The sequence below is a fragment of the Rhinichthys klamathensis genome, unplaced genomic scaffold, assembly GCF_029890125.1.
Source record: "Rhinichthys klamathensis goyatoka isolate OS25496 unplaced genomic scaffold, OSU_Roscu_1.1 h1tg000103l_1, whole genome shotgun sequence".
Classification (NCBI taxonomy): domain Eukaryota; kingdom Metazoa; phylum Chordata; class Actinopteri; order Cypriniformes; family Leuciscidae; genus Rhinichthys; species Rhinichthys klamathensis.
Window position 1 is genome coordinate 5,250,975 of NW_026606642.1, and position 24,232 is coordinate 5,275,206.

The 24,232-nt window shown below is 36.9% G+C and overlaps 1 protein-coding gene across 5 annotated transcripts in view; it reads right to left on the reverse strand.

Moving 5' to 3' along the window:
- Positions 1–3,245: 3,245 nt before the first annotated feature.
- LOC130086901 (carcinoembryonic antigen-related cell adhesion molecule 1-like) overlaps positions 3,246–24,232 on the reverse strand; it is a 344,428-nt gene continuing 323,441 nt past the window's right edge. For 2 of the 5 annotated variants that reach the window (XM_056253125.1, XM_056253124.1), the window contains exon 4: positions 3,279–3,444. In XM_056253125.1, coding sequence (XP_056109100.1) covers positions 3,299–3,444 — 146 coding nt within the window. In that variant the 3' untranslated portion in view covers positions 3,279–3,298. Of the gene's footprint in view, positions 3,445–9,064; positions 9,154–10,061; positions 10,404–10,819; positions 11,156–24,232 lie in introns of those variants that run through there. The other 3 variants (XM_056253128.1, XM_056253126.1, XM_056253127.1) reach the window with 3 other exon arrangements.

Consider the following 24,232-nt stretch of genomic DNA (forward strand, 5'->3'; position numbering starts at 1 on the left):
AGAAATATAAAACCAGTCCTAATTGAAAGAGAACAAGTTGACAAAAAGATTGAATCCAAGATTGGGTGAAAATATGGTATAATGAGTGACTTATAAGCTATTTTTTATAGGCCGGTCATTTTTGACCGGGAACACCACAAGTGTGACTATGTGCCATATTTTTTACAAAACAAAAGTTTCAAAACAAAATTCCTGGTGAAAATGTTAAGTTGACTAGTGTGATCAACAATACCAATTTTCTTCAGATTTTATTTAATATTTCCAAAATTATTCAAAAATTTTAAAAAAATTACTCAAAAAATGAAATGCCTACTCTCAAATAAATGAGGCCTATGATTATTCAGATGCAAATCAAAATATAAAACCAGTCCTAATTGAAAGAGAACATGTTGACAAAAAGATTGAATCCAAGATTGGGTGAAAATATGGTATAATGAGTGATTTATAAGGTTTTTTTTATGGCCCGGTCATTTTTGACCGGGAACACCACAGGTGTTATAGGGTTTTGAACACCACATGAGGGTTAATAAACCTCTATATACTAAGAAACATCAATCTCTCGCTGATCTACTGCTGGAAAACTGCTGCTGTTTCTTACATTATAGTTCAATATTATATTTATATTATGCAATATTATATTATTGCATATACTGTTTAATGCTAAAAGGTGCCGACCACTGAAACCCCAACATTACTCTGTGAGCGATGAGAGTTTCAGCTGATCGTCTCTCCATCATTTCCTGATTCTCCTTAGTGTGCCTTTCAATGTAAGCAAATACATTATAAATGTTGTTACACTGTCGTACTGTTTGTCTCTTCCTGCTGATTCATGAGTTTGTTCTGTTCGCTTGTAATCGTTATCTCCTGTAAGATAACACAGATTCACAAAAGGTTAAAAGTAATGAGAAGGATTGATAGAGAATTGGAATAGTTTTTTCTCCTGTTGTTTTTGCAGAGGTTTTCTTTTATTAAATATGTAACACTATGTCTTCAACTGCACTGTGATCATCTGTAGTACAGTAAGTATTATGATTTAAATAAAATAGGATAAGGACAAAAAAGATAAACAAATCCTAATCCTATCCTTACTATATAGTAAGTACATGTAGTTGCTTAATATTACTCAGTCATTAATATATAATTACACTGTAACAATTACACCTAAAAATAAAGTGTAACCAATAACTATTCTCAGTGTACATTTATGTTAAACCCTTGGTTGCAAGATGCAGGAGAATTACTATAAGTCTGTAATTGCTATATTCAAGGAACTGTGAAGACTTAAAGACTTTTTCAACAAGCCAAAGCCACTTTCACACAGAGTGTTGATCCCAGAAAATTGCCATAAAATTGCTAGAGTGTGAAATTTGCATAAATTCTGGAAAAAAAAGCATAAATTCTGTGTGAACGCAAATATGTACCGGGATTGATCTCAGGATGGGGACCTAGTAACATTGCTAGGATTAGTCCCGGGACGCATCCTATGTGAACAAAAGGCAGGACCAATACTGTAAGGTGTGTGTCGTAGTGATGCCACATTGTTGTTGCAATGACGTAGTCATCGTGCGACTCTTTGACCGGGAGTTTTAAATGCAGATCAACATTCACGTTGCACATTAACATGATGTGTTCATAAAGGAAAATACTGCCAGTGTGAATAATACTTGGAACGCAATATCAGTGTATTTTCCGGAATCCCTGTGTGAAAGAGGCTCAAGTAACACATTGACGACACGAGACAATGAACTGAAAGAACTGATGGCTTAAATACAGAGAGAGAGAGAGAGAGAGAGAGAGAGAGAGAGAGAGAGAGAGAGAGAGAGAGAGAGAGAGAGAGAGAGAGAAATCAACATAAAACAGAACATGTGCGTAAATTAGGAGCTATGCTAACTAAAGCTACGTTCACACTGTCAGTCCAAATCCGATTATTTGTGTATCCGATTGGAACCTGATCTAAAATTATTGCTGACCACATTGTGTACCGCAAATCTTCAGATCCGATTTGCATGTTCATGAAGCTCTTTTGTTTTCTGGAATATCTGCATTGGTTTCTATGGCAATGACGTTGCAGTTGTAGGCATACACTAGCCTGGCTAACGTCAGACCACGTGGCGTGGTTTACGAATGCCCAGAGCCGTTTATTGGGTGCTACGAATGTCTATCAAATGCGCCTGTACGTAGCTCATAGCCAATCATTTCAATTATACCAGATGACGTATGTAGAGCGACAGAAATTAGACGAGGAAGAAGACGATGGGTCAGAGATTTATTTGCGTTCTAAACTACTTAGAGCAATATCTAAGGCTGCATCGAAAGGTAACTTCGCGTCTGCTGCCATGTTGGATCCATAGGTATAAACAAACTGCTTCGGTGTGTCGCATAGACGTCGTCATCGTCTTGCTGCTCCCTCCCCGTTCTGTGATTGGTCCCCTCTCTGAGGCAAAAATCTGGTCCATGGTATCCAGACTGCCTAGCAGCGTGAATAAAATTGCGCTGCCAAAAGCCGTATGGGGAAACCCAGGCTAGGCATACACCAAAAACAACAGCAATCGCAACATGGCGGTGTTTGCAATAGAGGCAGCGCTAGACTGTGTGTCTTCTGAAGCAGCGGCAGAACCGGAGGCTGGAATGCACAGCTTTTTTCCGCGCTGTTGTCTCTGCCGGTTTCAAAATATGTCTCCTTTATATTGTCATTTTCTGCTCCTCTGGCACTTTGCAACAACACAGCATTGTTTCGGCAGCGACTTTTTTATGTGCCGTAAGAAAGTCACATAAAACACGCGAAATCCGATCAGAGCAGTCAGACTGAAACGGATTTCCAGAAATTGTTAAATCAGCTGTATGTAATACTTACATTATCTTCTGCTTTCTTATTTTTTAAGCAGTTGTTAATATTTTTCCTGTACCGCACCGCACCAGCTACAGATACAGCCACCAGGACCGCAGCAGCAGCAGCACATATTCCTGCTACAGCAGTTAGAGACAGACCTGAATCTGGAATAGATAAAGAGAAACTCCTTATTACGAGAGCAAATGATAATGCATCCAGTACTTAAAGCTGCAGTCCACAGTTTTTCCTCTTTGTCGCCATCTCTGTTTGAAATCTGCAGTTATTCGCGGAATTACCAACTTTACGTGAGTTGTGCCTCGGCACAGCACAGCGCAGATTAATTTTTTATTAAAAAATTAATCACCTCACTGGTGAACTGTAGTGTTAAAAATAAAGGACAAAATATACTATTCATTCACAGTTTACATTTATGTTTGTATACAGAATTAATTCCTATTTCTTGTTAAATCAGCTATTTGTAATACTTACATTCTGCTGTACTGGTGTATAGATCTTGTGGCGATAGTAAATCACAGCAGCAGTTATAACTGCAGAAACCAGCAGAACAACAGCAACAACTATTCCTGCTACAGCTCCTGAAGACAGACCTGAATCTGGAACAGATGAAGACAGACAGACATTGTTACATACGACTGGTAATACACCGAGTATTTAACAATATCGTTGACTCATATTTAATAATTTTTTAACCCAAAAAAGCTACGGACTGCAGCTTTAAAAATATATTTGACTGATACACCTTTTTATATTGATTTCAGTAGCATGATAATGATTTAACGAATAAATGGCACCAACTGTTGTTTTTAGCAGTTAAAACAGCATTAGCACTGAGAGATCAAGAAAAATGTGGTGATGTGCAAATGTATATTATGAAAAAATGAAACCGTTTGACCTTTTTTATTCATGTAAACCTGTTGTAAAAGACTCCAAAACAACAATAGGAAACTTTAAAATAGCATGATGGGGTACTTTAGTTGCAGTTTAAACAACTGCAAACGGAAATTATTTTATAACTTAATTTTGTAAAATGAGACAATTCTATAAACTGCACTTAAATAGCAAGTTTGTAAAGAGATTATCCGTAAACTGTATGTGGATTATTGGATTAATGTGGATAATAGCCTACAGAAAATAACTCTTAATATCATTGTAAAAAAAAGACACACACACACACACACACACTAAATTGTAGGTTATAGTATAGTTTAATGACTCACCACAGACAGAAACATTAAAGATCTTTCCACTGCTGCTGTTGATCTGTAGTTTAAAAAGTCCAGAGTCTGTGTTTCTGATGGTTGTGATGGTCAGAGATCCAGTCTGATGATCCAGCTTCAGTCTGTCTCTGAATCTCTCTTTACACTGAACATCTGTACAGATCTTACTGAGATCTCCACTGATTTGAGCGACAAGAATGTCATTAAAATACCATTTAATATCTTGTTGGTTTGTTTGAACACCAGTGTGTAGAGTGACTGAATCTCCCTCTATCACTGACACTGACACGATGTCATAAACACCAGACACACCTAAGAAACAGTAAACATAAGCCAAACAAAAACATACAAAAGTGTTTTGATTCAAATATTGCCCCCCTTTTATATACATTGCTATTTTGTTCACTCATACAAACAAGTATTTATATGGACTCAAAACGAATATTATTGACAATACATCGTTGTTATTGTTGACCCGGAAGAGAGATTGTAACCAAATTGTAACAAATGTTGTAACCAAAGTCTTACCATGGTCGAGAAAAAACAAGATCATTAAGAACAAACAAATGAAAAGCTTCATTTTCACCACTTTTCACTAAAAAAAGGACACATTCTGATCCATAAAAGTGTTCCGTTCTTCTGCTTTCTTCTTCTCTTCCTTCTTTTTCTAATTCTTTGGGTTTTGACGGTATAGCTTGCATCCTTGACGTTGCATTACTGCCATCTTCTGGTTCTAGTCAGTTCTAGTTATTTAGTCATCATTTTCTTGTCATTATTCCCGTTTTAGTCAGAAAACAAATCAAATATTTATTTCCTTGTTCACTCCTACTGCAGTCCATTATACTCTTTACTCCATGTCCTATTAGTCCAATTTATTTCCATGTCTTTTATCATAGCCTATATCCTCTGTAATTCATATTTTGAGCAATTAATAACAGTCTCAGATATTTGGCACTGATCACAAAACCCAGTTAGATGTTTCCCCATATGAAGAGTGCTATTTAATTTAGTATGTCCTATTCTTAATCTGGTTACAACAGTTTCTTCTCTCCTGTTTCCTCTCTTATCTTTCACAGTGCCAACTCTTTTTTTAATTGAGTATAAACGTCTTCCTTTTAATTCTTGATCCCGCCTTTGTTGCCATTTTTTGTTCTTCTGCTTTAATGGCGTCGGAGTTGTTTAAAGCGACAGTAAAGGTTTAAAGTGAAAGAAAGTCGCGCGATGACGAGTTAAAGGGGGGTTTGACTGTGACGTTTTCCAACGTGCACGTGCACGCATGCTTTTCGTCGTGTTCTGTTTGTAAAACATCGTTTAATTTGATTGAATTCGTACAATTAGCTTATTCGCAGCGTGGATTTTATTATTTTAAAGAATCTATAAACTACTATTGGATAAAGAGTTTTGAACATTGCAAGTTTTTTTTTTTTTTTTAGAATAAAATCAAATCTGCAAACCATTGACCAAGTAAATGTGTCATAAGTTTAAGGGTTAGGTTATGGTATTTTTTAACTAACTATTAAAAAAAATAGAATTCTATGCAATGTCCCCTACATGCACATAGTGTGGACGTGTATTTAAAATGGAGCGACTAAAAATATTGTTCATCTGTCATTGATAATAAATGAATACAAGTATAACCACAAGAAACAAGTGTATCTTTAGACTATGTATCATGTAATGTTTGATTAAAGGTACAACATGTAAGATTTTTGTATCAAAATATCCACAAAAAAACCCTTGCACAGTGTTATATATTTCTTTCAATTGTGTACTTACATTATCCTAAATGTTTCCCAAAATGTATAAATACAGAGAAATTCACGATTTTAAAAAGTGCCTGTACCTTGTCACGTGTCGCCTGTCAATGACGTAATATCCGCGTTATCCCTGGTTTCCGCTTGTACTGCCATAGTAACCATGGCTACAGACGTGGACAACTGAGTAACATATAGCGGCACGCTCACGCTGTTGTTGTTTCGATCAAATATTACGGCCCATGGCAAGCAGACTTTGGGACAAAAGGAGAAATAAAGCGATGATCAATATCAGCGTGGCGTTTTCGAGATGCCGAGAGCTCCACGTCCGTAACAAACTTCGACTTGACAGAGACGCCGTTCTTGCATGTACTTTATTAGACAGGTGAGCAAATGTGCATAAAACAAATCAATGTTATATAGCTCAACATGATGAAATGTTAGAATATGATCAGAATGTTATTCTAATGTTGATCTAGCTTACTGCTAGTCTCATACAGTCAACAAACTAACACATAGAATAACATTATAACTTTCAACACTCAAATGCTGTTATGATACTGTAACGTTAGACCAAGTGAAACACGTTACATCACAAGCTTCATTCGTCAAATAAACTGACCAGTGTGAGTATTAATTCAGCACTTGCGGGTAGTTCGGTAGAATTAAATGTCCTCATTCTTTTATATTCGCGGGACTCGTTTGTTGCGCTGATATTCTGTCTGTCTCACATTAGCAATCGAGACCTGCTTCATACCACAGTCATGTTAAAAACATCAATGTTTTCACTCATCCATAAACATTATTAGATCCATCAGCATGACAGCAAGTTCCATGATTCCACTTATTCACTGAGTCATCAATCTACCCATGTGTTATAGTAAGAGGTTAGCGACCCCTAGCGGCAAAAAAACAACAACATATTGTTGCTTTAAATTTGTTAGATTTGTAAAGAATACATAGACAACATATAGAATAAGACATACTGTAACATATTGAGAATTTCAAATAACATGATGCAAGTTTTGAAGCTGCAAGAAAAATATTTACATTCTGGGTGAATTTGAACAGATATAGTTCTGTAACTTTACATTTACTATAATTAGTTAATACTGTCTGTCAAACAAAGTTATATATTCAGTGTAATTGAGAACTTTAGTCTGACCTAATGGTCTTTAACCAGGTAGAGCTCAGAATCCAATCCTCTTTAATTATTTGTATCCCATTAGCACCTGCTGGTAGATGTCGTAACTACACACACTCCAATGAGCATCTCTAATCAGTATGTTTGGTCTATAGAAATATGACTTCTCAAAAAAGTTGCATAACAAGAACCACAGTCACTAGTGTGATTTGCTAGAGCGTCTCTTGTGTTCAGGGAGTGAGGTTTACACACACAACTCTTAATGGTCTACAACAGTTACACTCTCCCACCAAAACCTCACTCCCATCCGGGTCAAGGCACCAAATGTAACCAGTCCTACTTGACACGCTCTGAGCGGGACGCAGGCATGTTAACAAGAACGCTGAAGACCACAGCCACTAGATTCAGTCACTAGAGCGCCTCTTGAGATCAGGGGAGTGAGGTTTACACGCACAGTTCTTACTGGCCTACATTCGTTACATATATTTATTTCAACTCTGTATTGTGACTACTGTATTACTTTCATATTTTGTATTGGATTTGAATGCAATGTCTTATTAAAAGACAATACATGGACCAACTTACAAACCACAAATTTACTGATTTTGTTGTTGTTGTAATTTAATTCCTTCAGCTATAAGTACCAGCCAGGAAAATGTTTAATTCTGGTGTATTATTTAGTGTTTTGTTTAGCTGTCGATATGTGTACGTTAATCAAAGATGCATGATGGATAAGAGTGAAGTTGGACCTGTAACTCTGATTTGATTGTTTTTGAAACATTATTCGACTTAGAACATCTATGTGTGATTGAGGTAGTGATAGAAGTACTAAAGATTATACGCTCAAAAGACAACAATAGAACATCTTTGTGCGATTGAGGTAGTGATAGAAGTACTAAAGATTATACGCTCAAAAGACAACAATAGAACATCTTTGTGTGATTGAGGTAGTGATAGAAGTACTAAAGATTACACGCTCAAAAGACAACAATAGAACATCTTTGTGCGATTGAGGTAGTGATAGAAGTACTAAAGATTACACGCTCAAAAGACAATAGAACATCTTTGTGCGATTGAGGTAGTGATAGAAAGTACTAAAGATTATACGCTCAAAAGACAACAATAGAACATCTTTGTGTGATTGAGGTAGTGATAGAAGTACTAAAGATTACACGCTCAAAAGACAACAATAGAACATCTTTGTGCGATTGAGGTAGTGATAGAAAGTACTAAAGATTATACGCTCAAAAGACAACAATAGAACATCTTTGTGCGATTGAGGTAGTGATAGAAGTACTAAAGATTACACGCTCAAAAGACAATAGAACATCTTTGTGCGATTGAGGTAGTGATAGAAAGTACCAAAGATTATACGCTCAAAAGACAACAATAGAACATCTTTGTGCGATTGAGGTAGTGATAGAAAGTACTAAAGATTATACGCTCAAAAGACAACAATAGAACATCTATATGTGATTGAGGTAGTGATAGAAAGTACTAAAGATTATACGCTCAAAAGACAACAATAGAACATCTATATGTGATTGAGGTAGTGATAGAAGTAAAGATTACACGCTCAAAAGACAACAATAGAACATCTATATGTGATTGAGGTAGTGATAGAAGTACTAAAGATTATACGCTCAAAAGACAACAATAGAACATCTACGTGCGATTGAGGTAGTGATAGAAAGTACTAAAGATTATACGCTCAAAAGACAACAATAGAAGATCTATGTGTGATTGAGGTAGTGATAGAAAGTACTAAAGATTATACGCTCAAAAGACAACAATATCAACAGTCAGCAGATTGATGAAATCCCTTGCACTAGATAAGCATTCCCATACTGTGATGGTGAAGGCCACATTTAATTCACATGTACACATTTAAAGGGATTTCTGAAGTTCAAGGCCTGTGAAGAGTTCCACCTATATTCACTCAGCCCATTGAAATTTCACTGGTATTGGTACCGACGTCTGAAATCTTGGAATCGTGATATTTCGAGAGTTTCAGCTGATCTTCTCTCCATCATTTCCAAATTCTCTTCAGTACCCATTTCAATATATCAAAATTATGATGTTACATTGTTATATTGCAGGGAGCCTCGGCCTGAGTCTGCTTTAAGGATGTCCCATCTGCCCCAAAGGAATGTCATTGGGATCAGGTGGTGGGTCATCATCCCCCTCCTGTAAGAAAACACAGATTCACAGATCAAAGTGATGAGGAGGATTGATATTTCCGTTACACAAACACACAAATACTACAGACATGGAATTGTGTTTTATATAGAGGTTTATGGTTTCTAAATATTGTTAACTGCATCAAACTGTCATCTCCTGTGCTTCGGTAATACAAAATTGAAGTATTATGATTTCAATATCACATCTAAAATGCTTAAACTGTTGTAATGGCATTTTCTTTAGTTAATTTGAGAGTTATTTGTGTTTTTGATTGTTTTGACTGCCTCACTGGTGAACTGTAGTGTTAAAAATAAAGGACAAAATATACTATTCATTCACAGTTTACATTTATGTTTGTATACAGAATTAATTCCTATTTCTTGTTAAATCAGCTATTTGTAATACTTACATTCTGCTGTACTGGTGTATAGATCTTGTGGCGATAGTAAATCACAGCAGCAGTTATAACTGCAGAAACCAGCAGAACAACTACAACTATTCCTGCTACAGCAGCTGGAGACCGACCTGAACCTGGAACAGATGAAGAAAGACAGACATTGTTACATACGACTGGTAATACACCGAGTATTTAACAATATCTTTGACTCATATTTACACCTTTCTACCTTATACATACACCTTTTTGGTCATCAGTTGTATGATATTGATTTAACTTATAAATGGCCCCTTCTCTTGTTTTTAACAACAGCAGTTAAAATCACTAAGACACTCAACAGAAAACAATATTTACAAGAAAACTGCATTTTTCTAGTTAATAACATTAGTCAAAGTGTCATTGATTTAAAGTTCACTTTTTTAAACAGTCCATTACCCAACAGTTATTGGGTTGATTTAAAAATATTTAACTGTTTTTTTTCCTCTATAGAAAATGCATTTAATGACTATACACTCACCAATGACAGAAACACTGAATCTCTTCACTCTAGTGATGCTGAAGCTGCTGTTGTTGATGATGATCTGTAGTTTGTATTCTCCAGAGTCTGTGTTTCTGGTGTGAGTGATGATCAGAGATCCAGTCTGATGATCCAGCTTCAGTCTGTCTCTGAATCTCCCATCTCCATCTTCACACTGAACATCTGTACAGGTTTTATTTGGATCTACACTGATTTCAGCGATAAGAATGTCATTAAAATACCACATCATCACATCACTTGGTTTTCTTTCTACAGGAGGATCAAAAGTGATGGATTCTCCCTTGTTTTTCTTCAGTTCATCTATTTCAGCAGCAGAAACACCTGAAACACAAACCAACAGATGATTAAAGTTATTTAGATGAAAACAACAAACGCCACAACACGAGAGAACGAATGAAACTGCATAAGCCCTTTCTTAACTTTCGATCTGAAAAGAAACAATTTGTTTTGTAATTAAATCCCATTTTACATCAAATCCTCATTTAAACAGATAATAACAGAAGCTGATCAGAGATGGTGTGATTATACGCTGTCATCGCCCTCTGAGCTCAACTGCAGCTTCCTTGAATGAACTGTTAAAATTAACAACTTGCCAATGGAAAAACTCTACGAGATCTGAATACTGTAAGAATTATAACTGAGGGAAAAAAGAAAATAACCGAATATCATTGGGAAAAACATCAAGCAAATGAACAAGTTTAAACATATAAAGTGCATTTAAACATTCACTAACTCACCATGAACAGAAACATTGAAGATATTTCCACTGATGCTGCTGCTGCTGATGATCTTCAGTTCATAAAGTCCAGAGTCTATTGTGTTGATATTTCTGATGGTCAGAGATCCAGTCTGATGATCCAGCTTCAGTCTGCCTCTGAATCTCTCAGTGCCTTCATTACACTGAACATCTGTACAGGTCTTATTGAGATCTCCATTGATTTGAGCGATGCGAATGTCTTTAAAATACCATTTAATATCTTCTTGTTGGTTTGTTTTAACACCAGTGTATAGAGTGACTGAATCTCCCTCCATCACTGACACCGACACTTCATCTGAACCAACACCGAAAACACCTGGAGAAGAAATGAACAGTTTTTCTACAATATATTGTTAATCTTGCGGTTTGAAACTCCCACATAAATAGTGTTTACATTACACTTTATTAATTTGGCAGAAGCTTTCAGACAAAGAAAGCGACTCAGATTACATTCAAGCTACATTTGATCCGCTGATGTAAAATCAATTATAGGGCTCTCAAAATCAACGCTTTAAAGCATGCAAATGATTTGCTCTGTTTAACTCGTTAAAAATATTTAACCCAGTTAACACAGCATCTGTTTTTTTGTCCTGGCCTCCTGGCTATAGCGTTACATTAAATGATGATGCTATAATTCATTTAAGTGCTATTAAACCATTCAAGTGCGCTAAGACTGCAGAAAAACACAAATATTTACTGGCACAACTGTGAAGCGGCTCTCTATAAATAAACACCCGAAGCGCGCACAGAAAGCACTTCAGATAGTGTGCCAGCACCACATTGAGTTCTCTTTAGCTCTTGAAAAGACAAAAACACACAAAATTATTTTAATAATAATAATAAATGCCCGTTATGATTTTGAAAGGACAAGCAACAGGAACGAGCGCAGTTGACAATTGAAGGAGACAAGCTTAACATTAAGATGAACAGCTATTATCTTAATTTTAACATGCCTCTGGTCGTAGAGCTTTTAGATGGATACTGAGGCTTTTTAGGTCGGGTAGGATCTGTGATCTCTGACCCAGTTTGTTTACTGGCTTGCTTCCATGACTGTGACATATGTTTTCCACCAACTGCCAAACCAGTAGGTAAATATAACAATTCTACGGTGGCCGAGAGAGCTCAACGCGCTGCAACTGAAGAAAACGCATGCAAATAGAAAAAAAACACATGCAAATAAAATAAAAGTAAAACGCATGCAAATAGAAAAAAAACACATGCAAATAAAATAAAAGTAAAACGCATGCAAATAGAAAAAAAAAACGCGTGCAAATAAAACAAAAACACCCGCGAATTAAGAAAACATCTTCATCAGTTTCACAAGAAAACGCACTGCAAATAACACAGACCACAACGGAAATGTTTCCAGAGGAACCAAATAAGTGACCAACCCGGCTGGGACGTGCTGGCATAGATATCCATAAATCTATGCGTGCTGGTGCTTACAGCTTAAAATTATACTTTATTTATTTATTTATTTATTTGTGCAAAACATACAGAGATTACTTTTTTTTTATGACATACAAGTTGTATACAATGTACAAAATGTATTGACAACGTGTTCAATGTCATCAGAATACAAATGAGAAAAGAACAATGAGCTGGAAACTAAAATAAATAAATAAAAAAGATAAAGAAGAAAATCATGAAGGAAAGATATTTATCTATACATCAGTTACACTGTACAAATTGTTTCATGTTATTACATTTTCATAAAGAAAAGTTTCGTAAGAAATGTTAGGTAATGTAGGGTCCAAAATTTTAAAGTTGAGGCACACAGATATATAACGCATATTTTAAAAGCTTTTTTGTAAACTAAAAATAAACATGTATTTGCATCCGTTATGTTAACAGCATTATATTTCTGTGGTAAGAACAGCTCTTTAGCTGATGGACGCCGTGCTGCGTTGTCATGGGAACATCCCAGGTGAAAATAATGAGGAAATTAATTTCAATTTCAATTTTATTAATGGTTAGCCCCTTGAGATGCATCATCTCATTTTCAAGAGGGTCCCGACATATAGACATAAAACTATATGTATGGACGCATAGATTTATGGATATCTATGCCAGCACGTCCCAGCCGGGTTCGTCACTTATTTGGTTCCTCTGGAAACATTTCCATTGTGTTCTGTGTTATTTGCAGCGCGTTTCTGTATTTGTGTTGTGAGCTTTTGCAGCGCGTTTGTATTTGGTGGTGTTGTGAGTATTTGGAGCACACGTCTGTTGTGAAACTGATGAAGATGTTTTCGTAATTTGCGGGTGTGTTTTTTTATTTGCACGCGTTTTTTTCTATTTGCATGCGTTTTATTCAAGGGGGTAATCCATCGACCGGAAGTTGAAGCCGGCCGGGTGCCGCCATGTTGTAGCAGAACTTCACTTGCGTTAGCATTTCCATTGACTCCCATTCATTTTGGCGTCACTTTGACAGCGAATAACTTTACATCTGAGGCGTTTAAAGACTCCATTTGTCCATTATTTATTTCTAAAGAAACACGACAATGTATAAAGGGCTCCATTACCTTCTGTTACATTATGGCCCCGTAGAAACAGATTTAGTAAAAATAGGCGATTGCGTCATAACCACTCGACTCTCTGTCGCGCTGTACAGAAATTACCGTACAGACAGGAGGAGAAGCTCGCAGGCAATCGGGGGGACGTCCCGTCAAGGGAGAAGCCCATAGATAATGAGTCCATAAAAGCAACAGAATACTTACTCCTGCTCACTCACGCCAAAGAACTCTTTGCTCAAGTTCCTTGTCTCTGCAAGATTAACGTGGGCAATTTTCACGCACAGCTACTAGAAGAGTAACGTCTGTCAGACAGGTTGCTCACGTCATCAAGCTTAAGCCTAGTTCACACTACATGATTTTAAAACGTCGGGCTGAACTGTGCAGTTCACACTACATGACTTGCTCTCTGTGAAATCAGGAGTGTTCAAGTTGTTGAGCTGTTCACACCACACGACACAACGTGATTGATCCGCAACAGGAGGTAACGCACTACACGAGTTGACAACAACTCTGTCACCCAACGATTCTATCTTGTCTACAAACCACGTTTTGTCACAAAACATCACGCGATAAAACGAGCCGGAAATGACGCGAAACAGCACGCGCGCTAATACCCAGCGAAGAAGACGAAGACCCATGCCTTGCTCTGATTGGAGCAACCCATGCCTTGCTCTGATTGGCTGTAGCTCATGACATCACTGAGGTTGAGTCGGGCGACAGCTCTGGATATCTAGCATGCTAGATATTTTTCTGGGCTCGGCGACGCGTCTGCGAGGCGTCAGCGAGCGTCTTTGATGCGTTGTTGGCTCTTTCATACTAACAGATTGGCGAGCGTTCATCGTCCGCTAATCCCCCGCGATTTGCACGCGATAACACCCTGACCTGTCGGCGAGCTCAACGATTTGCAAATCGGGCTTAAATCGGGCTTATAATCCTGTAGTGTGAACTAGGCTTTAGTTTGAGTCGGTTTGAGTCTGCGCGTCAGGAACGGAAGTGCTCAAAAATCGCTAAAAATGGGCTTCAACTGTCTCAACTGAGTTCCAATGAGATGGCTCTGTCCACTTCTTATACTGTCTATGCTTTATTTTATTTGCATGTGTTTTTTTTCTATTTGCATGTGTTTTCTTCAGTTGCAGCGCGTTGAGCTCTCTCGGCCACCGTACCCCCACAAAACATAACATAATAATATGAAATGAAGATTCTACAAAAACCAAGCATACATACAAAGTTTTAGTAGCCTTTTTGTCAAAGGAGGTAGACAAGGATTTAATATAGACTTTAACATCTTCTTGAAAGTGAGAAAAATTGGGGTCACTTTCATTGTTTTACATTAGTGGATAAAGTTGAAAAGAAAATGAATTTGTGTCTCTTGTTCAATTTAATTAATCAAAATAAACTAAAGTGACACTATTTGTAACATTTTGTTACAACTACAATCATGAACTGGCAAATGTCTTGCCAAAGTTTTCTTGTTAATTTGAACGCCCCCTCTCGGTATTTCAGACGCCCCCTCATCAGCGCTCGGCTGGCGCCGGCTCTGGCGTATAAGCTACAGCAGTGCACCACCGCTCGTGGTCAAAACGAACACAGAATGGCATGATGACAATTGTAGTAGGCTATATGCCCCATAAATGCATTTAATTAAATATAACTGCTATTTTTCAGTCAAAAGTAATAAACATTATTTACTTCAAAAGTAAAGCTTTTTACTTTTAGCCCGGGGTAAAGCAATCTACTAGCCTGACTTCGTCATACTCATATTCTAGTCAGAATGTGAGTCTGATACTGCTTCATAGGGCTTTGATTATGAGGCGTGTCTTAACCGAACCAGGAAAAAAAACAACTCTGCACTCAATTGGATAGACCTACAACCAATGAGAGCAACGCAGTAAGTCAACTACTTTGCATAGCACAGTTGTCAACTACAGAACTCAACTGCACGCACGCTGGAAGAAGTAAAATAACGAGTGTTGCTTCTTTTACTTGGCCCTCCATGAGTGCGACCAAAGGAGAAACTACAACGACCACAGGGTTTTCATTGCGTCCCATCTTCTTAGTTACCATCGGAGCCAGCTGATAAATTAAACTTTTGCCGAATCCCATAGGAAGGACGGCAAACACATCTTTCCGATCGACAAATGCCTTGATTGCAGTTCTCTGTTCGTCTTTTAAAATGAATGCGCTGTCGATTTCTTTTACAACGGACGCGATAGCGGAATCTCTACATCTCAGTTCTCCAGCGGCAGTCATCTCTGAGGGAAACCAGTTCAACCCAAGCGCTCCTTGATAACGTGAGGATTACGTAACTGCAGATCATCTGTCCATCATCGTATAAAGCCCGCCCTGGCAATTTGATTGGCCCGACGATTTCTGAACCGATCATAATTACTCCTCAATGGAGCGAGTCCAGACCGAACTTCCCGATCAAAAAATGTTGTGGGCGGGGTTCCGGCTGGCATCCAGGCTAGCAATCTACACAACCGGGTGACATAATGGATGGGACTCGTCTCACTGCAGGTGGAAAAACAAGTTCTTTGTGACCGCAATATTTCTTGTAGGCCTATAAAGATTTAAATGCAAAAGAAAGGGATCGGTTATTTTTGGCGATGTTTTCATTTAAAATGTTTTCGATATGGCTAACATAACTACGTGTTTAAATGTTTTGCCACTTGAGCAACTTAATATCTATAATAGAAGTATTGCATTTAATAATACGTTGTTTAAATCGTTTGAGATTAAACGTGAATACGTAAAGTGTAGCCTACTACTCCTAACTGTAGCATAGGCTAAAAATAGAAACGCAATGCTGACAACTTTTTATTTTTATAAAAGATGCTGATAATAAAAATAGTGATTTGAATTAATTTTCAAAAAGTGAATAAATGCTGTGTTTGTGGTAACGTTACAGCCGCGGATCACTGCAAACGCAGCATATGAGAAAGCACAAATGGCAGATGCTGCTGCACAGCATACACACTGCAACACGCACCGCAAACGGAGTATGTGTGACAGACAGTGGTCACCGAAAACGCCGGAAGAGAGATTGTAACAAATAGCCTACAGTTCTTACCTTTGTAGAGTAAAATCAACATCACCGAGAACGAATTAAAGAAAAGCTTCATTGCAGTAGGCTACGTTTTCCCCATGGTTTTAGGCTACTTTATGATTCTGATAAACGTTCTGTTCTTCTGCATTAAAGGCGACACAGTTCTTTCGCTAATTCAAGTGAAATTAACATGGGAGCCTCTATAATGGAAGTAGACTCTGCTGTGAAATCACAAAGCAGTGCTTTATTTGAGCAGGTGACGGGTGCATGCGTATGAGAGAGACGAGATGACCTATAGCCTACCCCCAAGTCTCTGGAACAACAAATTGTTTCAAACAGGGATAGGCGTTTTTTTTTTTTATCCAATCAAAAAGTAAACATTTGTTCTTGTTTTCTCGTGATCACAGCGTAGGCTACAGTGTAAACACTGAGCTTCCCAGGCACCATCAATACATTTGAAAGCATTTCGCTCTGATCTGTCAATCACTTTCAGCTCAGCCTATAGCGAGAGTTTGGGGCGTGGCTACTGAAGCAGGGCGGAGCCAGAGGGGGTTTAGCTGTGTGTGGAGTTTGACCTCTGACTCTGATATAACTGTTAAGGTCATATTTTTCTTTATTTTTTTTTTTTTAGCTTCTTTCGTTTTGGTTTGTTGACAGCCTTCATGAAAGTAAGCATTCACCTCCAGTTTACGACGAGCCTGGGTGTTGTCAAGTTGATGAGGAGGTCTGAAGCAGCACCATTTGGGCTTTTTTTCTGCGCAGATGAGAGAAGTCTTCAAATGGTCATTTTATATTTGTTTTGTGTGTATAAAAGTGTCTGTGTTAAGTATCTTGTAGCGCGTAGTGCAAACAACAAATGCAGTCTTTTTGTAGACTAAGGTGGGGAAGCGTTTAAAAACTTTTTATTCGCCCTATGTTTAAGTGTGAATTACATAATCTGTACGTTGCTTGTTCTTAGCACTGAATATCATGTCGTCATATCTACTTCAATACACAAACTACCATCAAGTTGTTGTTTTTTTTATGACAGTTGTTCAAACATTGTGAAAGTGAGTAAAGCTAATCTGTAAATACAACATACAAACCACAAACCAACAAACAAACCACACTCAGACATCCATACCAACACACTCACACAATTATCGCTGCATAATTTATCCAATTTACATTTACAATTTGCTCTATAATATGCAGAAGCAGAAAACAGGAATAAAGCGAGTATTTGCTTTATAGACCAAACCTGAAAAAAGGGCACCATCTGGTAAAAAAATAAAATTTTGTAAGCCTTGCCAACAGAATGAAAGCCTCTTAACAAAGATTACATAATTTTATAGTTAAATGGCCCTGGGATGAAAAATCGAAAATGTTTGTCCAAAGGACGCTGAGAGGAACTATTTTCTATACCTAGTGCATAATAGATTTAATAAAGGAAATGGGGGTGAAATAGTAAACTTCCACAAAAAAAAAAAAAAAAACTTGTTGAAATTGATATTTCAACAGCTTCCCTTTAACACCTTGTTTTGGCAAACCATACCATTTCATTTCCTTTAACCCGTGTGAACCTTCCCCATCTGACAAATCCCTGCGTGAAATTCTATACATCATATATTATATTCTGACTTGATTGTGATTCGAATGATTGTAAACTCTTTGGAACTGCAGTCTGAACAAATTACACCTTTATCCGATCTAACTTCTTCCACCCACCAGCTCCACTGTAATATGGATAAATGATCAGTTTCTTCTGTACCTTGGTCCCCATCTTTGGTCCTCTGAATGCAGCCCCAGTTTGTCCAGATTGATTATCATTAGACCTCCCAAAATGCAATGTGATGTTGATTTAAAGGGATATTTCCATTAAAAAAAGAAATATCGTCCCGATAAAAATATACACATCAAATAGACGACAGCTAACATTAAACAACACATAGGCTACAATCAATTATTTTTTAATTCTTAAATCTTAAAACTATGACCAGTCGAAAAAATATATATTTTACAGAAACTTTAATAAGGTTTTGTAAAACGTTGGTCTGCAGTTACTCTGAGTGAACTTGAAGACAATTCTATTAGCCTATATATTTTCTAATGTTTTTAAACTGTTGAATCAAGGTTCCTATGACTGCATTACTGTTACTCATAGAAAAAAAATAGTGCTTTATACAGTATCCCACACATCATCGCTCTCTATAGTGTCTAAAGCAGAAAATCACATCTCTCTAATAATAGTGATACTTTTACCTGATAGGGTGCGCTATAGTTACTGCTGTTCTCAAAGAAGAAACAATATAATAAACTATATAAGACACAGACCAGCCTGACCACTGCACTGCCTCCTGATTATATATAATTATAACAAACTCAATTAAACACAGATTACTTTGTTTATTAGAATAAAATGTCTTTCTGCTGTCATTGCTTTTTTGAGTGGCGCCATCTGGAGTGTTTTCAATAAGAGCAGCTTTAAATTCACTAAATGCATTGAATCCTTCATCACGGCCCCCTCACTTTAACAACGGCATTCTAAACATTTGAAAGATAAATATGATAGTTTTGTTTTTGTTTTTCTCCTTCATGGAGTGATCATCTTGTCCCCAACCTTGTTGATTCTGATTCTACTATGCACATTTAAGGTACTAATATGAACCCTTAAGGGGTAAGGCACACAGGTGTAAAAATACTGATTTTTATTGACTTTTGATAAAAATATAAAATATGAATACATTAAGAGCAATTAAAGTCTTAAGAAGGGTCAGATGAACTATAACATTATGCAAATGCAGCGAGTGAGAGTGTTAAACTGTGGGAGGATTCACACATCAGTTCTGCTGTCACATCTGATGTTGAACAACTGAAGAAAATGTCTCGCATGTTTGTTCTCTGTGTGTGCGGCTGGAGTCTGACTGGTAAGTTATAAAGAACATTTTTATGGTTTAATTTTTGTCCGATTTTTTTGCAGAAAAAAAAGTGGCTGCTACTGTTCGAATTTGGTTATTTTCATTAAAGTTGAACTAATACACAACCTAGTGCAGACATAGTGATCTAAATATAATTTATTTTAAACATGTTTTTTAAATATCCAGGAAAATTAAAATGGTACGTTCAATAATGCAATTATTTTCAATACGTTTTGCAACTTTAAACACTGGCTCACTCTAAAATAAATCAAAGATACAGGATGTGATGCACCGTAAAGATTAAGCTTCAATCTAGATTAAACCAAGATTTATTTATAATAATGCTATTTCACCAAACTTTTGATCCTGGTTTTATTTTACATTTAAGATTGATACTTTAAATTAAACTCCTCAAGAAGCTGTATGGTTGTTGCTGTTTTTTGGAAATCTGTTTGCTTTGAGTTCATATCTTTGGGTTTATACATTTATGTTTTTAATGTATTAGCCAGGAATATTTATTATGAAAATCAAATGTATTACTGTGTGTTTGTTTGTTTGTATGTGTCTGTTTAAAATTGACATTTGTGTTTTCTCTCTCTGCTTAATTCTGACAGTTTCTCTGTAACGGTAGCGGTTTATTAGAGACAGTAGACATTTTATATTTTGTGTTTCTGCCGATGCTCTGGATGTTCTCAAAATTAAATCGAAACTTTTGCTGATTTCAGGCTTTGTAAACCATCAGGAGTGTTAATCTGTGTAAATCTGTGTGTTCTCCAGGTGTGTTTGGTGATTCAGTGTCAGTGATGGAGGGAGATTCTGTTACTCTAAACACTGGTGTTACTGAAATACATGAACAAGGAGATATACTGTGGACTTTTGGAGCTGAAAAGTCTCGAATAGCTAAAATGAATAAAATGAAGCAAATCTTCTCCACATATGATGATGTTCCTGATGGGAGATTCAGAGACAGACTGAAGCTGGACGATCAAACTGGATCTCTGACCATCACACACACCACAACTGAACATGCTGGAGTTTATCAACTACTGATGAGTGGAGCGAAACTGACATCAAAAACATTCAATGTTTCTGTCTATGGTGAGTAGAGAGACATCTGTCCAAACGTTCATATATTCTATTTTCATATTCAAATGTTTAATCATTTTATAGTTTGAGATGACAAACACATTTAGCGACCGTTAACACACTAGACACTCACTCAACACAAAATTTTACTTCAATTTACAACATATAAAATAGGACAATTTTTGTGTTTACATTTCTTTTATTCTCTCATGTTTCTCAGCGCGTCTTCCTGTTCCTGTCATCATCAGTAACTCTTCACGATGTTCTTCATCATCATCATCATGTTCATTGGTGTGTTCATCAGTGTTGAATGTCAGTGATGCGACTCTCTCCTGGTACGCAGGAATGAGTGTATTGTCCAGCATCAGTGTGTGTGATCTCAGCATCAGTCTCTCTCTACCTCTGGAGGTGGAATATCAGGATAAAAACACCTACAGCTGTGTGCTGAACAATCCCATCAGCAACCAGACCACACATCTGGACATCAACACACTCTGTCACACATGTGCAGGTACAGCAGCACTGATGATACACTGTAATCCCGAACAGTATAACCTACTTATTAAAAATAAGTGAACTATACTCAAAACTGTGAAAAAGTTCATTCAACTTAAAACTTTTAAGTTTGTTCAACGATTTGGCCGTTTTAAGTTCCAGGAACTCAAATAAAATAAGTAAAACTTGATGTCATCGTAAATACCATAGCCTCACTTTTGCCTCTTGGTGGCGGTAATGAGCTTTATTGCGTTCCAATCTGCCAATTCAACAAAGAAGAGTCTCTAGTCTATTTTTTACAGTCTATGGTCTACACTCAAAAACATTTTAAAGCCTTTTTAAAAGATATACAAATTTCAATAGTAAAATTCCATCAATTTGAGTTTATTGATCCTTACATTTTAATTGAATTTATTAAAGATTGTTCAATTATTCAGTTAGAATATGTAAGGGTTATTCAATTCAATGGAATTTTACTATTAATTGAAATGCATAAATCTTAAAAATAAAATGTTTTAAGTATTCTCAATGCAATAGTGCATTGAGAATACTTTAAAACATACTAGGTAAAACTCTCCAAAACAGACTAGTCAACATGACTATGCTATGTCCGTTTATTTCATGTTTTACTCAAATGACTGTAAAAATAACAAAGGAGTAAAACCGAGTAAAACGAATTACCATAGCCATATTTTTGCCTCTTGGTGGCAGAAATGAGCTTTATTGAGTGCCAATCAATCTGCCTACGAAAAAGAAGAGTCTACTCGGCGCACTTTATTTATTTTTAAAAACATAACATACCAGGTAAAACTATCCAAAACACAACACACAACAAAGAGTCAACATATAAATGTCATGTCTGTTTATTTCATGGTTTACTCAAATGACTAAAAAATAACGAGAGTAATAATTCCCATTTGAAATCGAGCGCTCAGATTTGAACTTGGAAGCCCGCCATGTCATGCAGGAGTCGTTGCCTCAACGTGGTTCTGGAGAATCAGTTTCGTTCATCGTCGTCGTTTCTGTGTTTGCTGCGGTCTGTTTAGTGGCTATAATCTGGTAAGTACTTCTTAACTTAAAAAAAAAAAAAAAAGTTATTCAAGTAATCTGCATCAGAATGTGACAGAAAAGTCATCAAATTGAAACTATTTACTTGTTGGGTTTAGCTGATAGACCTAACGTTACTAAAATGATTAGGCCTAACGTTACGTTGCGATGTTATTTGTGGATTGATTTAACTAAATTTTAAACAATTAAGGGACTGAGTTGATTTATGTACGCAATCGCATCGCACGGATATTAATTTGTGGCACTGTTGGTTATCGCAGTTGCTTTTATTGAAGCTTTTCGGTTACAGAACCTAAATTGAAACAGGGAAAAAAAAGATTTAATCTTACTTGTTTTTTTTTAAACTGATGCTTAGAAGTAAATTAGCTGTAATCGAAGCCAAATTTTCTAAATTCTGAAATTGTTGTATTTGACATGTCTCTGCCTCACTATTAATTTGTGTTTTTATTTTCTATACAGGTTCAAACTTGTGAGACCAGAGCATAAGTGAGTAAAATTACAATTTGGAATTTGGGGGTGAAAATACATGACTAAAAGTATGCAGCATTTTAAAACTTCAACTGATTTTAGAGGTTGGCATAGCTCATAGTTTTCTCATGTCTTGTCATTTTAATGATTTGGATTTGAGTGATGGATTGGAAATGCAGGTTATGTGATTCCTCCTCACTTACTCGAGCACAGCTACTTCGGCATTATGGTTTGCAACATAGCCATTTTTCAAAGATTAGCCCTTTACCATGTCTCTATGACTCTTGCATTTGCACATTTGTTTCATTCAATGCACTAAAAATTCATGTATCACGATTTCATAATGAGAAGGATAAGCGGCATGTCTGTCAAGAAGTCCAGGTGGTGTACACATGTCCTTTATGTGGGTTCAAGCAGCCTTTTTCAGAGAAGAATCTTTTTGGGCATTTAAGAGGGCATTTGAGAAGTCATGAAATGGTAACATGTCCATATAAAAACTGTAGGTATACCACAAATGTTTACTCCTCATTTAATTCTCACAAAACCAGGGCCCATGGAGTAGATGTTAGTTCAGCTTGCTTGGACCTTTTTGAGGATGTAGTTGCTGCAGATGATGGCAGTTGTGCAGCTGCAGAGCCTCCATTTGAGGATCCTACTCAGTCTGAGGATGCAGACATGTTGGATATTGTTGACGATGTACAGTGTGACACAAGCCAATTAAAAGCGCAACTACAACGCAATTTAGCCTCTGTTTTTGAAGATGCAGGCTTTACTTCATGTGTCAGATATAGCTGCACAGGAAATAGTAGAACATTTGTGTCAGCTGTTTTCTTTGTCAAGGCCGCTGCTGAGAGAAGCAGTTAATGACGTATTACAGCGACATTGCTATACTGTGAGTGAAGCTGCTCTTGATGAAATTGTTAGTGTTGTTATAAACAGTAATGTTTTTGTCAGTGCAACCGCTAAAGGAGCAGAATTGTCCTCAAATAAGCGACGAAAAACCTATATTGAGAGAAATTACCCAATGGTAATGCCGTTTCAGTATGTTGTAGCACATGGGCGCACAGCTGTTTATGTCCCTATACTGCCTATGATTCAGTTGTTGTTTAAACATACTGATGTTCTTGACAGAATTAAAGAATCACATTCTTCACAAACTGATCAATACACAAGTCATCGAGATGGTTTGTATTTTCAAGAAAATAAGCTGTTATCAGAATCAGAGGAGTTTAAATTGCCGCTGCTGATTTACATCGATGATATAGAAGTTGCAAATCCATTAGGTACTTCGAGGAAAATACACAAACTCTGTGCGGTGTACTGGGTACTTGCTGATCTACCTAGTAAATACCGATCAGCTTTGCATGTCATTCAGCTAGCAGTGCTGTGTAAAGTTCCTGATGTCCAGAAATGTGGCTATGAGAGTGTGCTTGGCCCTTTAATGCAAGACATATGTACATTAGAACAAGATGGTGTGTTCATTGAGTCTCTTGGACAATCTGTTAAAGGCACTGTTCTTTTTGTTGCAGCAGATAATCTTGCAGCTCACGGATTGGCAGGCTTTGTACAGTCATTTCGTTCAGAGTATATGTGCAGATTCTGTCTGGCAACTCAAGACCAGTTTCAATCGCATGATGTGGCTGAGGGTGAATTCAGTCTGAGAACTAAGGTAACTCATGATCTGCATGTCCAGAATGTCTCCAGTAGAACTGGGGAAATTATTTGTGGTGTGAAAGAGGACTGTGTCTTAAAACAAAAGCTGCAGTATTTTCATCCAATCACTGGTTTCCCCCCTGATATTCTCCATGACCTCCTTGAAG